Below are 15,841 nucleotides of genomic sequence, written 5' to 3' on the forward strand. Positions count from 1 at the left end.
GTCAACGTGATCTTGTGTAAATAGCTCTTTACTGTGCTGTTGCCACATATAAATATTATTTGTGTGGTTTTTTTTTTACCATGATAGCCATCTGTAATTTTGTCTTCTTTTAGATTCATAATGACATTAAAATCCTTCACGGACTCTTCGACAACTACACATGAAAAAATCTTTGCTGTTTTATGGTGAGTGGGTCCTTGTTCTATTTTCAAGTGTTTCAGTTTGAAAAAGGTATCTGTAAAAATATACATGGGTGTAAATTGAAAAATTACTGGGGAAAAACACCCAGAGGTCACCTATGAATTCATTGGATAGGTTATGAGCAGCCTTTTCTTTTCTCCTCAATCTGTCATGTGGATATAATAATGTAAGCCTATGGTACTGTCCTTGTAAAGATGATTGAGATCATGGGTTAGATCCATCTGGTTTTTCTACTGGAAAATGGGTGAGGGGGCCTTCACCACCATAAAATCTATGTGGGGGGTCATGGGGGCTGCGTACACAAAGGCCACATTGGATGGGGGTTAAGGAGTAGAACGGGGCAAGGCTGAGAGATCTGACCCCACAGTGTATGTGAAGCCCACTTAGTATTCAGCAATAGCAAAATATAACAAATATTTTCAGAGGGAAGCCATGTCGGTCTGCAGTAGAACAGATAGATTCGAGTCAAGTAGCACCTTAGAGACCAACAAGATTTTCAGGGTATGATGAAGGGAGCTTTGACACTTGAAAGCTTATACCCCCAAAATCTTGTCTAGCTATAAAAATATATATTAAAAAATTGCATTTAAAGGGGATCTGTTTTTGTCTTCACTGTTTCAAATTGTGTTTCCACAGCATGCGCTGCCAAGCCATTCTGTACATGGCAATGTTTCGCTACAAAAAGGACACTGCAATAAAGTATTCCCGGACCCTTAATGAACACTTCAGGGTAGTGTATCAAACTTTGTATATCAAACTTTGAATGAGAATGAAGACCAATTCTGAGATGGGCTGGGGTGGGGAGCAGGAGGCCTGGAGCCGCGATGGGGAGGAGAGATGGGATTCCTCCCCCCCCCCCGTGAGTTTTGTGGGGCCCCACTTGTCTTATATTCTAATAGCAAAGTCGGCAAATCTTTGGATAATTAAATTCGGTGACTGGGGCTGTGAATGGGCAAGACAAATTTCTACAAACCTGAAAAAAAAACCAGGTTTGTAGAAAAATGTGAAATCTTAAAAAAAAAAAAAGAAAGAAAAACAAGTAGATTGGGGAGTTTTAAAAACCCAAAAATGATTTTAAAAGCACCTGTAGCTTTAAGCAGCCCTGACCTGGATGGCCCAGGCTAGCCTGATCTCGTCAGATCTGAGAAGCTAAACAGGGTCAGCCCTGGTTAGTATTTGGATGGGAGACCACCAAGGAATACCGGGGTTGGTGTGCAGAGGAAGGCACTGGCAAACCACTTCTGTTAGTCTCTTGCCATGAAAACCCCAAAAAAGGGGTCGCCATAAGTTGGCTGCGACTTGACAGCACTTTACACACACACACACACAGCTTTAAGCAACAGATTCCCTCAGTTAGGCAGCCACAGTATTCCAAGGCTTGGTTCTGTCATTAAAAGCAAGGAAGAGGGGGCAGAGCTCTTTCCTGGCCTATTTTGGCCTTTGAAGGAGGGCACCTGGGGCCAGGTCTGACTAGAGTTTCTAGCTCCAGGTTGGGAAATTCCTGGATATTTTGTGGTAGTTTCTGAGGAGGACAAGGTTTGGGGAGGGGACAGGTCTCAGCTGAATATGATGTCATAGAGTCCACCCTCCAAAGCAGTTATTTTCTCCAGGGGGACAGATCTCTGTCATTTGGAGTTTAGTTGTAATCCTGGTCCCGCCTGGAGGTTGGCAACATTAGACCTGAAAGCAACCTCTGGGTGACTTGATACCACCTGACTTACATGACACAACTAGGCCTGACAGCTTTCAAATGGTTATTTTCAACATGTCCTTCAAGGTAATTCAGTAGAACATGTAAAGGAGCTGCCGGGATTTGGCGGCCTGTGACTTTTTCTCCCCCGGTAAATGCAAGCTGTCCAGAATTTTAAAGCATGTCCAAAAGGCCTGGAAAAATTCTGCATGTAGAAAATGAATTTTTAGAGCCTGTTCCAGTGATGCTACAGGACCGTCTTCTGCTATAACGAAATGTTCACCTCAGTGGCCTTCCTGTGTGAGCAGAGTGACGTTGGTCATGCAAGATCACCACTCCCTTTCTGCAAAAAAGGGGAGAGCTGCATTTTATTGCTGAGAAGGGGAAACTGTGTGATCCTATGCTTGTGCGAACAGATGTTTGTCTCCAGCTTCACTGTTGAGTCTGTCTTTGGAACAAACTCTTAGAGCGAAAACGCATGGCTGCTTTAGCCTGCTTTATTCCCTGTTTCAGCCAGGATTTAGCCAGGATTGAACGCATGTGTTCGATCCTGGCTGAATCCTAGCTGAAACAGGGAATAAAGCAGGCTAAAGCGGCCATGTGTTTTTGCCCTTAGTAAATCTGATAGGTGAGTTTAGACTTACTTTGGTGCATCTCAAGGTTAATTTTATCATGTTTCGTTCTCGTTTGATGGGGATCTGTTTTTTGCTGCTAGTTCTTGTTTCACAACTCTGTATCCGTGTCTAAGATTGTCAGAAATCGAATGCGGAAACTGGCCCTAAGATGGTGTCAGTTGCAAACTAACTAAAATTTCATTCCTTATTACAGAGTTCCTCTAGAATCACACAAGCACCTTCTCCATGTGTCGCAAGGTAGGATTCGAAACATGTCGAACTGATCCTTTTTTCATGTTATAAAGATTAGACCCTGACAGGTTTTAATTGTATCGGGCTGTATGAATCATGAGAGAATAGGACTTTTTGAAATGGGTTTAACTATCACTTTCAGCATGTGAATTGGGAATTCCCGTTAGATTTTTCTCCCTCCCAAGGGTTGTAACTGTATTTTTAATCTTCTTAAAGAAGACGGATTGTCAAATTAAGTGTTTTATGTGTGTGTGTTAAGTGCCGTCAAGTCATTTACGACTCACGACGACCCTATGAGTCAATGTCCTCCAAAGGAGTGTTTTATAGTAGACTCTATTCTAAAGGAAAAATATAGTAGACAATGGCTGTTACTGTACTAGGTATTCCAAGCGATGTATCAAGAGTTTGGAAATGTTATAAAAAATACTGTTCGCACTTTCTATGTATTCCCACCGATGTATTAAGAGTTTGAAAATGTTGTAAAAAATACTGTTTGCACTTACTTTGGCCCCTTTAGCTGTGAAGACGTCTTCCAACCATTTTTTAGCCGTGGTATCCAAAAACCCTTTTAAAGCGATGTTTTTTATAACATTTCCAAACTCTTGATACATCGCTGGGAATACCTGGTGCGGTAACAGCCTCTATCTTAAAGGAAAAAAGAGCTGGGTGTGAGCTGCTTATCGTAAGCACTTCTCTCCAAACCCACTGGACGATCTCTCCTTATAGTTTCATGTAGATGTCAAACAGCACAGGGGACAAGATAGTTTCATAGGACAGCCGTATTGGTCGACAGTAGAGCAGCTAGATTTGAGTCCAGTAGCACCTTAGAGATGAAGATTTTTCCGGATATTGGCTCTCAGGAGTGAAAGCTCCCTTCATCAGATAAGGGGACAAGATGGTTCCCTGTGGGATAAATGCCATGGGGCCGAACAGCAGTAGCCTTATTTGCTGCCTCAGGCTTCTTTAAGAAGAGCAGATTAGCAATAAGAATATGGAGTCTACCAGATGTTGAAACGGCGAGCCACTTCCTTCATAACCTTGGCCGTGGACTCAAGAGAGATCTTAATATCCTTGTGTGACCGGAGCAGTGTTTTAATCTCATGCCTTTTAGTTGAGCAGCTTTATGGGGAAATCCAGCTGCTTAGCTCGGATAGGACTGAGGAAGTGGTATAATGTGTGTGCGTGCATGCGCGGGTGTAGAGTTTTGTAGCTTTTGTGTGTTTGTGTATGGTGGCCATTCGTGACTACTGGTTCCTGCATTCACATGGAGAGATTTCAGCTCTCGCTTTGCATTTCGAAAGAATCACAGCAGTGAGAAGCTACTGGCTCGCCACAGGCCAGGCTGTTCATAAAATCATAGACTTGGAAGGGACCACCAGGGTCATCTAGTCCAACCCCCTGCACAATGCAGGAAATTCACAATTACCTCCCCCCCCACACCCCCAGTGACCTATACTCCATGCCCAGAAGATGGCCAAGATGCCCCCCCCCCCTCATGATCTGCCTAAGGTCATAGCAGCAGCGTTGCTGACAGATGGCCATCTACCCTCTTCTTAAAAAAACTCCAGGGAAGGAGAGCTTACCACCTCCCGAGGAAGCCTGTGCCACTGAGGAACCGCTCTCACTGTTAGAAAATTCTTCCTAATGTTCAAACCAACAACTGCCAGGCTTAAGCAATGGCTCTCTGGTGATTAATCCTCCCCCAGTTCCTTCTCGGCAGTTGAGCCTCCAGAGCTGGCTCAGCTATTTGTCTTTCTCACCTGATTTGCACTGTGAGTTGCAGGTACTCCTGCAGTCGCTGCTTCCAGCACAAGGGTTACATTTATTTAGAAAATTTCTACATCGTGTCTCCAGAAACGTAAATTACAAAAGTCACCAACAATTAATAAGCAGTTATTTTTAAAAAATCACCTTGCTCTGCATATCAAAAAAGTTGTAATGTCGGCAGAGTTATCTCCCCTGACGTTAAACAGCTCTCCGAGTGTACCCCTTTGTGTCCAAAATAGTTTGCACCACAAGAAAGCACCTCTAATGTGGCTGCGTGTTGATTCTTAAAATGTGATGAGAAAAAAGGTGCCACATAAATTGACTCCACAATGGCTAACCACGGAAGTTTCGTCCACGAGCTGAAAATTGCAAATTAAATGTGAATTTGCTTTTAAAGCCTGCAGGCTTACATAGATGAGGGAGAGCAGAAGACTTCTGTGTGTGTGTGAGTGAGTGTGTGTGTGTGTGTGTGTGTGAGAGAGAGAGAGGATGTCAGCACTCAGCTGTCTTTTGACTCGAAAGCCCAAGAGAGATCTTAAGCGTCCCCTGTTGTGCATTTGTCCTGCAGGAGCACGGGAACACCTTCTCCCCTTTCTCCGATGCCTTCTCCAGCCAGTTCTGTAAGCTCCCAGACGGGCTCCAGCGCCAGCAGCTGTGGCGGTGGCAGCATGGGCTCTTCCATCAGCGTCCCTCATCACATCCCGACCATCACCTCTTCCTTCGTCAACATCACTTCTTATATTCTCTACGCCTACGATCTCTGGGAACAAGCTGACGTTTTGGCCAGGAAGAATAAGAGTAAGGGCTTATCTTCCATCAGTCCCAGCTGGTAACAGTGGACATGGCACTCAAAAGCTCTTGGTTTCTCCCAAGGCCGATTGCTCGTGTGCAATGTGGCATGTGAACTTCAAAAGGCCCAAGGGTCAGTGGCTCAAAATGCAGGTTAGCAGGGTAGTTAGGGAAGACCCTCCTCTGCTTTGAGGCCTTGGAGAGCGTCAACATAGGAACACATGAAGCTGCCTTATACTGAATCAGACCCTCGGTCCATTGAAGTAAGTATTGTCTACTCATACTGGCAGCTGCTCTCCAGGGTCTCAGGTGGTGGTCTTTCACATCACCTACTTGCCTAGTCCCTTTAACTGGAGATGCCCGGAATTGAACCTGGGACCTTCTGCATGCCAAGCAGATGCTCTACCACTGAGCCACAGCCCCTCCCCTAATCCATAGTGCACAATCCCTGATTTCAGTTGGGTACTAATGTCCCTGGGGTTAAGCCAGACGTGCTAGGAGTTCTATGTTCAGAGCACCCAGCAATTTTTTAAAACCTTTGTTTTCAGACATGCATGCCCCTGATTCAGATCAGGACTGTGGGGAAAGAGCTTTCAGCTTCCGTGGTGGAGGCTGATTTGAACTAGGTTCCCACGTACCTGAAAATGAAGTGTAAAAAAATCTCTGGGAACTCTGAACATGGAACTCCCAGCACTGGTCTGATGTAGCCCTTAGTTACAGGTGATAAAAAGGCATCTTCAAATGCATCTGGGTCAGCAGTAGTAAATGCCAGTGAGCCGGGTCATCTGCTAAAGCTGGAAGGTGAGAGATTCAAAACAGATAAAAGGAAGTAAAAGACAAGATTCAAAACAGGTAAAAGGAAGTATTTCTTCACACAACGCATAGTTAAATTGTGGAACTCCCTGCTTCAGGATGTGGTGATGGCTGCCAACTTGGAAGGCTTTAAGAGGGGAGTGGACATGTTCATGGAGAAGTATTCATGGCTACTTGTCAAAATGGATACTAGTCATGATGCAGACCTATTCTCTCCAGGATCAGAGGAGCATGCCTGATATATTAGGTGCTGTGGAGCCCAGGTCAGGATAGTGCTGCTGCAGTTGTCTTGTATGTGGGCTTCCTAGAGGCACCTGGTTGGCCACTGTGTGAACAGACTGCTGGGTCTGATGGCCTGCAGTCATTGGCCTCTGAAGATTAATTGAAATCAGTCAGAGGGAATTCATGCCTGCCCATCTGCCCGCTTGTTCTCTCTTGCCCACTTGTGGGTTCCAATGTGTATGGAGATTCTGCTGTACCCACGTGAGCAGGGGCTTCCTTGGGCATCAGTCTGGATCTGTTTGCAACAGTGTCACTGTAAAGAAATGGGGACGATCCTGATCTGCAAGTGTGCCTCTAGGCTCCGAATTTTATAACCTGCCTAAGCTATTCAAATTAGAACACTCTTATTTTGCATAATTCTTCTTCTTCCAGCTGTGGGTTGGGGCAGGGTTTCTCTGCCCAGGGGATGGAAAGGCCCTCAGGTGCTGGTGGGACCTGTGGGGCAAAGCTTGCTTTCCATGTGTCCAGCAAAATTCAGGCCCTTACCTCTCTTCCCTGGTCCTATTTTGTTTGTTGGCACACCAACATCTTCATAGGTACATATTTTTTTCATTTGGGGTGTGTGTGTTCAGGCTGAGAAGGTTTCCAACACCTGTGTTACCCTGTGCCTTGTATCGTTCTGCATAATGGGACCAATCCTGCGAGTAGCCTTCCTGCAACCTAGGGAGGTTCCTCCGACTTAATCTGGAGGAGGGTTCCTTAAAATGGAGGGCTGCAAACTTGAACCAAAAGGCAAGGGTAGGATATACATATTTTAATAAAACTTTGCTCAGTGGTAGTACGATCCACCACACTGTCAGGAGCTAAATGTGATTGGTTTTTAATCTCTCTCTCTCTCTCTCTCTCCGTCTCTTTCCTCAGAGTTTTTTTCTGAGCTCAGTGCCACCGCGTGCGCTCTCTCCTTGAACAGCAGTATGATGGAACTGGTACCCTACACCCGTCAGGGTTTACAGTGGCTGACACTGGAACCAAATACACCTTAACCGGTGCTTCAAGGCGGGGAACTTAGCCTTGGACTTGTTTGCACTTTGGAAGCCTCCGAAACGGCGTCGTTGGACACGGAAATTTAAAAAAAAGCACCCGGAAAGGTGGTATGAAGCACGACGGAAGGGATCTTGGTGACACTGGAAAACTTTTAAGGACTCTCTGCGATGCCAATGGGCCCACCTGGAAGATAGGAAGTGGAGAAAGAGGCCTCCAAAGCGGAGGATGCCCGCCTTGCTTTCTTTCAAAGGACGAAGTGCAATGTTCTCTCTCTTTTTTTTTTCCTTCCCCCCCCTTCATGGTTCAACGGTCTATAAACATTTCTGTAAATGAATAACCAGCAGGACAAACAAACAAAATAGTTCATCAAGCATGAAGAAGTGCCAGAGAGAAAGGAAATCCACCTCGCAAAGAAATGGGTGCAAGACCACACACACACACAAAAAGATGCAGCGATGTTCGAGGGCCCAGCGGATGATTTGAATCCACCCCTTCCCACTCCCCCACCCTGCCCTTTTCCAGTTTTTAAAAGCGCAAACCAGAAATGCAAGCTGTAGCATTATGATTTTGTTCCTGGAGGGTGGGATCGGATGGAGGACCCTCTCAAACCAGCCCCCTTCAGCAGTCTGTGCAAATGCAAACTGCTGTCGCTCCTTTCCTTGGTCCCATTTGCCCGTCATACCCATCTGTTGCACTAATACCTCCGTTCCTTTATGGGGCACTTGATTCTCTAGCTCACCCTTCCAGCCTGGCTTTTTCCCTTCCTGCCTTTGTGTGCCGGTCTCGGCTGCCATTTTGTCTGATCGTGTGGCATGCCATTTTATAAGAAAACCCAGGATCCTGGGACTGCTTTGCCAAGAACCAGCATGAGTAGATCTGTGATGCTAGATATTGTCCCTGCCCCACCGAAGGGCATGAGCAGGGCAGGGAAGTGGGCTGGCTCTCACCCTCCCTTTCCAATTTTGTTGAGCAATACTGCACTAATGCATTGAACTGGAACTGCTTGAAGTGGCTGGACTTCACTACTAGATGCTTTCTCTTGGAAACACTGCCCGAGATTCCCCTTCGTACTCTCAAAAGAGGTCTTACAAAGCATGCACAGTTGAGGGAGTGCAGAAGGGATGCTTTTGCGCAGGAAACCGTCTGTGAGGGATGTTTGTCGATGTCAGAGGTGGGCCCATTGGTGAATCAGGAAGGCTTTTTGGTAGCTTGACACTTAAACGTTCCCTTTTGGATCCTTACCAGGGACCTGACCAGGCTATTTCCAGGTCTCTCTTTTTCAGTTTTCCTTAAACTGGGAGAAACTTTGCCACGCACTATCCCATTCCATCTTCTCTGAAACCGCAGGTTCAAATGATTGCCTTCAGCTGTTGAAGCACAACTCCCATTTGTGACACCAAAGTGGTACACCCTGACTGCCAGGTTTGGCACTGGTGAACTGTTTCCCCTCTCTGTAAGAGATTGCCTTTTCGTAACAGAGTAATTCATTCGAACCTTAGATGAATCCCCAGACTCCTCATAAAGAAAGTAATCAGTGATTGTCTCGGACTTGCCAAGCCAAGGATATTTGTTTAATTTACAAACAACGCATGTGAAAAATTGTAATAGAGAAGAAGCCCCCCTCAGGGACTTTCCTGCTTCCCCCTCTCTCCCCAACACCCTCTTTCCTGTTCAAGGCCCCTCATTTTCCCCCACTCTGCTCTCAAACGGTGTGCCTTAACTCTCTCGTTCGTTTCTGTCACTACCTTAAGGACAGACCAATGGGAATGAATATCTTCCAACAAAATTATTTGTGAAGGTGTGTGTATTTTTTTTTCTTATTGTAAAAGTGTTATGGAGGCAGTCATTTCTATATGTTTGTCCCACGGAAGTTGACCTCTTTCGACATGCAAGGTGAAAGCACTGCTCCTGTACGGAGAGCCGTCTGGCATACTTGCGAGGTTGGCTGAAATGCTAATAAGCCTCATAACGCCTTGCCATTCTGAGAGAGACTTCTGAATGGGACGTGTTTCCAGTTTAGCTCTTTGGAGAATTATTCAGTGCAAAAAAAGGCAGGATTGGGGTGACCTGTCTCAGACTGTCTGGAGAGAATTACGCCTTAGTTGATTTCAGGGATAAGCCCCTTTTGCCACTGGAAGTAATTCTAAAATATTTTTTTCTCCCTTGTTTTTTGTATAATGTTCCTTACGGTGGAACTGGGCACCTGGTGGAGACCCAGAACTTGGAATCCTGGAGGTCTCTCCTCTGGACAGCTGTAAAATGGTAGGGAAAGGGATGATTTGAAGGGGCAGGTGGAAGAAGAGTGTGCTTTTTCTTTTTCTACACACTGTGATGCATCTGGAATCACAGCATCCTCCTGCCTCTTAGCAGCTGATGAGGAGAGTCTGAGTTCCCCAGATACCCTGGTCTCTGCCAGGTGTCTCAGTCTACCTTCACATATGCTGCTTCCAGGTGGAAATTCTTTTAAAAAAGAAAACCATGCCTGTCTCAAGCATGTGTTTTGAGAAGAGGGAAGAACTTGCCAGATCTGAAAAGGCATTTGCCTTTTCTGCTAAGGGACACAGCACAAGTATGGAAGAGCAAGTATGGTTTCTCCCAAGGAGTCCTGGGATGGTAACCTGGCTTAGAACCCCTCTGGAGTCTTATAGCTCCTGGCTTGCTGAGAAATAAACACTAAACTCACATGGTCCCTTCTTTGAAAATCATGTTCCCTTCTCATCCCAACCAATGTACCTTTTTCTCCTCAGGACTGACCCCCCCCCCCCGGCTTTCTACCCCAGAGAGGGGCCACCAGCCAGGTGCTGCCTCTCTGTTAAACCCCCCCCCCCCGATTCAGAATCCCCAGGTGTCAAGGGATCCGCCTTAACCTGCTTATTAAGCACTTTATTCGAGGGATGGCGCTAATCGGTTACACCTCCTCTCCTGTCCACCGACCCCATTAATCAAGAGTTCATTTCTAACAAGTTGAGAAGAAATCCTGTTAAGCATGTGAATGCTGCTGTTTTTCCAGGACTGTGGGGTGTGGTGAAAAGGGTTAGCAATGTTCTGATTGAAAAAGCAAAGCACGCGGTTTTTAGCCTCCTTTAAACAAATATATATTCCAATTTGATTTAGTCCGGTAAGGCCATAAGACAAATGGAAGCCATGCTGCTTTCTTAATTTTCAGGGAAGTTAAAACGAATCCTATAATCAGAAATGCCTGCATTTCCGCTTAATATTCTGTCCTTTAAATATATATATATATTATTTTGTACACAATTTCAAAGCTGCAGCCAGTCTAGGGGGAGCGCATGTAGCGATCGAGAGAACCTCTGACTTTTTTTTTAAATTGAAAATGATCAGTAGAAATGCCATTTTATCCCCATTCTAGATGCTGGTGGAACTTCCATTGATTTCAACCAGGATTTGGGGCCAAGCCCTTCGTATGTAAGGAGCATGAAATAAAGAGTTTTGCCATTTTAAACACAGGTCAATGGAGCTGCAGGCTCAAAGCAGCCTCCCTTCCCAAATAATATTTATTTAGAATTATAATTAATGTATTTAAATTGTCAAATGTTCTATATGTCTAAGATGCCATTATTTAATAATTTGCAAGTTCCATTGACACTGGAGACGTGGACTGAAAGTTAGATTGATGATTTATTATTTCTGAAGAGCAACGTCTCTTCCTCCCCCCCTTTCCCTCCTGTCCATGATTTCTTTATCAAATCTGTACATTTAAATTTATTATGGGGTGTTGTGTCTCCATCTTGTAAATAACATTTTTTTTCTGCCCTGTGTATTGGTGGTATTTCCAAGGCTGATTTGTTTAATTCATGTGGGGTAATGAAATAAATATTAATTGAAATGGTCTCTTGCTTGAGATTGGTCCAGAAATACTTGTGTAGTAGCGGTTTTGATCTCAAGAGGCAGGCTGATAATATCTACAATGGTGTAGAGAATCCTGTATTATCGGCTCTGTAGTGGCGATTGGGAAGAAGAAAAGTTGTTTTTTATACCCCATTTTTTCTCCACCTTTAAGGAGTCTCAAAGAGGGTTACAATCACCTTCTTCCCACCCCCACCCCACATACATCTTGGTAAGTAAGATCCAATGTGTGTTCACCTTATGAATGAAACTGGGGACCAGTACCGGGATAAATGTGGGGTTTGATTCACATATTTGAAGTAAAGGGAAAACATACATATTGGCATAGTTCATGCAAGGTGGAGAAATCACTTCCTCTTGACAAAGAATGTTAATACTTATTTTGATTACTTGGTTCATCCATCTCTCCCTCCAGTAGGAGGAGACAATCCTTGCTGAAATTTACAGGAAGAGTCTGTTGCTTGCACCCGTGGAAGCAGAGTAACTAGCATGGTCCCTTCAGCAACCAAGTTGCTTCCCTCTCCATTTCCTTCCAGCTGCATAGTTTCTTTCTTTAAAAATTGATTTTCAGAGCCACTGAACAAATAGCTCCCAGAGCAATTACTCAGTGGTATACAGCTAGTGAGGGGGTACATGAAAACCAAGCTTTCTACCACAATCTTAACTTGTTTCCTCCCTCCATAATCTATCCTATTCATTACTATTCAGCCATATGTAACTATTCTTGGCTGAACTAATGTCCCCTGGATAGCCCCTCTGCAGCCATCTGCAACTTTACAAGTAATGTCATGTTGTACATTGGATGATCCCCCCCCCCCCCAAATGGTCTCTTTTCTACCAGTTGCCGGAGACAGGCCGAAGAGTAAATGCTCAGTAACTGTTTGTGGGCTATACTGGCGATAAAAGATCTCACTTTATTGATACCACGACCACCTGTCTCTGTCTTGGGAGTAAGCAACATTGCAGCTGTGTGTGTGTGTGTGTGTATATATATATATATATAAAACTTTAAAAACAACGGTGACACCCAAATACCCTGACCATAACCCCTGGAAAAAGTGAGACTACCAACTTATAGGAGCTTTTCCACATTCCAAAGAAACTTTGCATGATACGTATGCCATGCAGATGTTTCTGAAGCAACCGGAATGAAACAGAAGAGGCAGAATACAGGACCAAGTATTAGACAGACCAGATTAAGGTAGGTGGTATCACTAGTTCAATGGCACCTGCAGCAATAGATTTTATTAAGTAGCTGGCTAACCCTGCCTAGCCTGCAACACAGTACTTTCCCCCCTCACACGTGCGCGTGCACACACACACACACTCACTCTGAGGGCACTCACACAGCCAAAAAATGCACTTTCAATGCACTTTGAAGGTGGATTTTACTGTGTGAACTGGCAAAATCCACTCAGTTAAGGTGCACTGAAAGTGCATTATTTGGGCTGTGTGAAAGTGCCCTAATTGTAGAGCACTGTTATCTGCAGCACTAGGGGAAAAGGGTGTTTTAAGTTCTTAAGGGCAGTTCCACTACCAGCTGAATATTTCAGGTTTCTAGACACAGAGGATTTCCCCCCCCCAGCCCTAATTATGTCTGGTTTAAATTCCAGAAGACTAGCTGTGTTCCATTGTAGCACTAACAGTAGAGTCCTGTGGCACCTCTGAGACCTTCCAAGCTACTCTAATGCATCTGCCTCTGCAAACTCATGGCTCAATACCTTCATTAGTCTTTAGGGTGCCAAAGGGCTCCTTAATTAAAGCTCAGATAATGGGTAGCTTTGGGCAAGGTCTCAAGTCTGCCCGAGTGGGGATTTCAAGACCAGCCTCCCAAGTTACAAGTCCCTGATGATTCAGAGCCGATTTCCATGTTCTTTGACTCTTGTGGGGAAGATTACAAGTCACAGCTCTTCCACTCCCTCTACTGGAAAATAGGAGTCTTGTAGTAAATACCTTAAAAGCTAACCAAATTTTACTTCACGGATAAACTGTGATGGATTAGAACTCACTTATCCAGGCAGCATGAATGGGTCTGCATTATGCAGTCCTTTTACATTGGAGGCTTGAAAAACCAACAGAAGGGTCAAGAGAACATGAAATCCAGCAAGTACCAGGTGGAATGAAATGTCAATCTGTCTCATTCTCTACATGGCAAAATCTGTGGCAACTTAAATCCAGAGATGGGTCAGGGACAGACAAGACAGATATTACTACAAACCAGCAAAAGGGGCCCCTGGTTGAATAAAGATCTAAAATCTTGAAATGCCAAGGGTGTAATATGGCACATGTCCGCTATCAAAATACAAACTGCAGCAAAGGGCTATTTTTGAAATTGTTATCTGCAAATAATTGTACAAGAGTCCATATGGTGCAATCGTATAGCTTGTGAGGGAGGCACAGTTTTAGAAATAAAAGTATGCTGAATTTTAAAAAAAGTAGAAAAGGCAATGTTAGATCTAATAGACGGGCCAAAATTCTCTATTGGCGGCACTAGGTGGCAGCCTGTTAAGTCCCCCAGAAATCAGGAGTGTCTTCATTACTGGATTTCACAAAGCCACACAGACACTGACACATGGAAAAGCAGCGACTTCTGGCACCGCAGCTCTTCCCTCACAAGGGATGACTGTGGGAGGCTGTGAAAAGAAGCTTTTAATCGTTCAGCACTCTAGTCTTATGAACAACTACCAAGTGTTCCATTGCAGAACCAATGCTTCTGCCAGCCTTTTTTGTAACACCCACCTCCAAAGTGAAAGTTGTTTTTCCTCTTACAACCATGCCTGGAGCTGAAAAGGCAGCGCTTGGGAAAAGCAAGAATGTCTGCCTGCATCAGCTGCAAATTAGCTTCCCCGAGTAGCAGATTCCCCCCCACCCCACCCACAAGAACACTTTGTGTAAAGGGGTGGAAAAGACTTCAAAAATGCAACATTTGGTATCGGAAGACGGTTAAGATTGCTCCCCCTCCCTTGGTTTTATGTTTCCAAAGATGATTGTCATAACTGCCTGCTGCAATGTGCTCCTAGGGATGCCTTTGAATGTGCACCTAAGCTATACTACAGCCATCCCTTTTAGCTCCTAGAGAATGTCAAGGACTAGCTCAGTGGTTCCCAAAGTGGGTAGTACCACCCCCTGGGGGGCGGTGGGATTATCTAGGGGGGCACTAAGAGGCAAGGGGGTAGCAGGGGGGTGTTAGAGGTGGGCCCCTTCAACTGTGTTGTTGGATAGGGTAGGGGGGGTGCTGAGGTTGAGTCTGTGGAACCAAGGGGGCAGTGGCCCAAAAGGTTTGGGAACCACTGGACTAGCCAATTTCTCAGCATTTATCCCTGAATAGCCAGTTTGATATATTCACTCCCAGCACATAATGAACAGTATATGTGTCACTCATGGTCAGCACCACTATTATCTGTATTATGCACACTATTTCAAGCAATCGAATATTTGTAATGGTGTGCTAAATTGTAATATATGTGACACGTACGCAGCTCCTATGTTCTGACTACCCCAATGTAAAGGTGATGTGAATAAACCAGGGCCAGTTCCAGGTTCCAATGGACCCCGCACACAAGTGTGCTCTCAGCCCCCCCTTTATGCCCACCACCAGAACCCCCCAATCACACCTTCCTTCCTGACCCCACCTGTCCTTCCCTGCCTGCTCATGTCCCCTCCCATAGCCACCTGCGTGCCCTTTTCCTCAATGGGACTGGAAAGTGTGCACGGCTGGGAGCACTGCTGCTGTGACCAGCCACACCCTCACTCTTCCCTGGCAGCACTGGGCAGCCCAGCTAGCTAGGAACACACGGGGTGGGCTCTCCATCCCTGGAGCAGAGGCCAGATGGCCATCTGTCAGCAGTGCTGAATCTGTTACCTTAGGCAGATCGTGAGAGGGAGGGCAGGAAGGTTTGCATCAGTGTTTGGCTCTCGTGGTGCTTTCTTGCATGCCCAGGGTAGTGCCAATCACCACTTTGGGGGCAGGAAGCAATTTTCCTCCAGGCCAGATTAGCCAAGGATCCTGAAAGGGTTTTTTGCCAACTTCTGGACATGGAGCAGGGGTCACTGGGGGTGTTGGGGGAAGGAAGTTGTGAATTTCCTGCATTGTGCAGGACTAGATGACCCTGGTGGTCCCTTCCAACACTATGATTCTAAGTGAGTGAGGAAACGGTGCACAGGCAGGTGGCAGAGGAGGTGTGCGGGTGGCAGTGGGCCTTGGCATATGCCCAACTCCAGGCATGCTGACGCCAGCTCTGGAGTAAGTTCTCAAGCTTCTCCAGCTGCTTGACAAGCATGCTACCTGTTAAAAATGTCTCTCGTTTTTCTGCACAATTTCTAAATTAATGCACAAGGCCAATAAATAAATGTGTTTTATTACAAAGTTTTACAGTTCTCATACAACACAATTCACCACTTCAATCTGCATTTCGTCCACTGGATACCACAGACTAATACAAAAACAGGTTTTCAAAGTGGCAGTGTAGTACTTCAGGAGTGATGTGTGCTTTGTGATCACACTACACACAGTGGTGCTGAATACAGAGAATCATTATACAACTGTTTCTCTAAGAAACACACTCTCACACCGGGACCTTGA

The 15,841-nt window shown here is 45.3% G+C and overlaps 1 protein-coding gene across 1 annotated transcript in view; it reads left to right on the plus strand.

The window, feature by feature from the left end:
- Window positions 1-7,450, plus strand: part of AFF1 (ALF transcription elongation factor 1) — a 79,224-nt gene extending 71,774 nt beyond the window's left edge. The window contains exons 15-19 of the mRNA XM_056855734.1: window positions 114-185; window positions 838-931; window positions 2,720-2,763; window positions 5,093-5,322; window positions 7,270-7,450. Coding sequence (XP_056711712.1) covers window positions 114-185; window positions 838-931; window positions 2,720-2,763; window positions 5,093-5,322; window positions 7,270-7,391 — 562 coding nt within the window. The 3' untranslated portion in view covers window positions 7,392-7,450. The remainder of the gene's footprint in view (window positions 1-113; window positions 186-837; window positions 932-2,719; window positions 2,764-5,092; window positions 5,323-7,269) is intronic.
- Window positions 7,451-15,841: the final 8,391 nt, after the last annotated feature.

Source organism: Euleptes europaea, chromosome 9 (genome assembly GCF_029931775.1).
Source record: "Euleptes europaea isolate rEulEur1 chromosome 9, rEulEur1.hap1, whole genome shotgun sequence".
NCBI lineage: Eukaryota > Metazoa > Chordata > Lepidosauria > Squamata > Sphaerodactylidae > Euleptes > Euleptes europaea.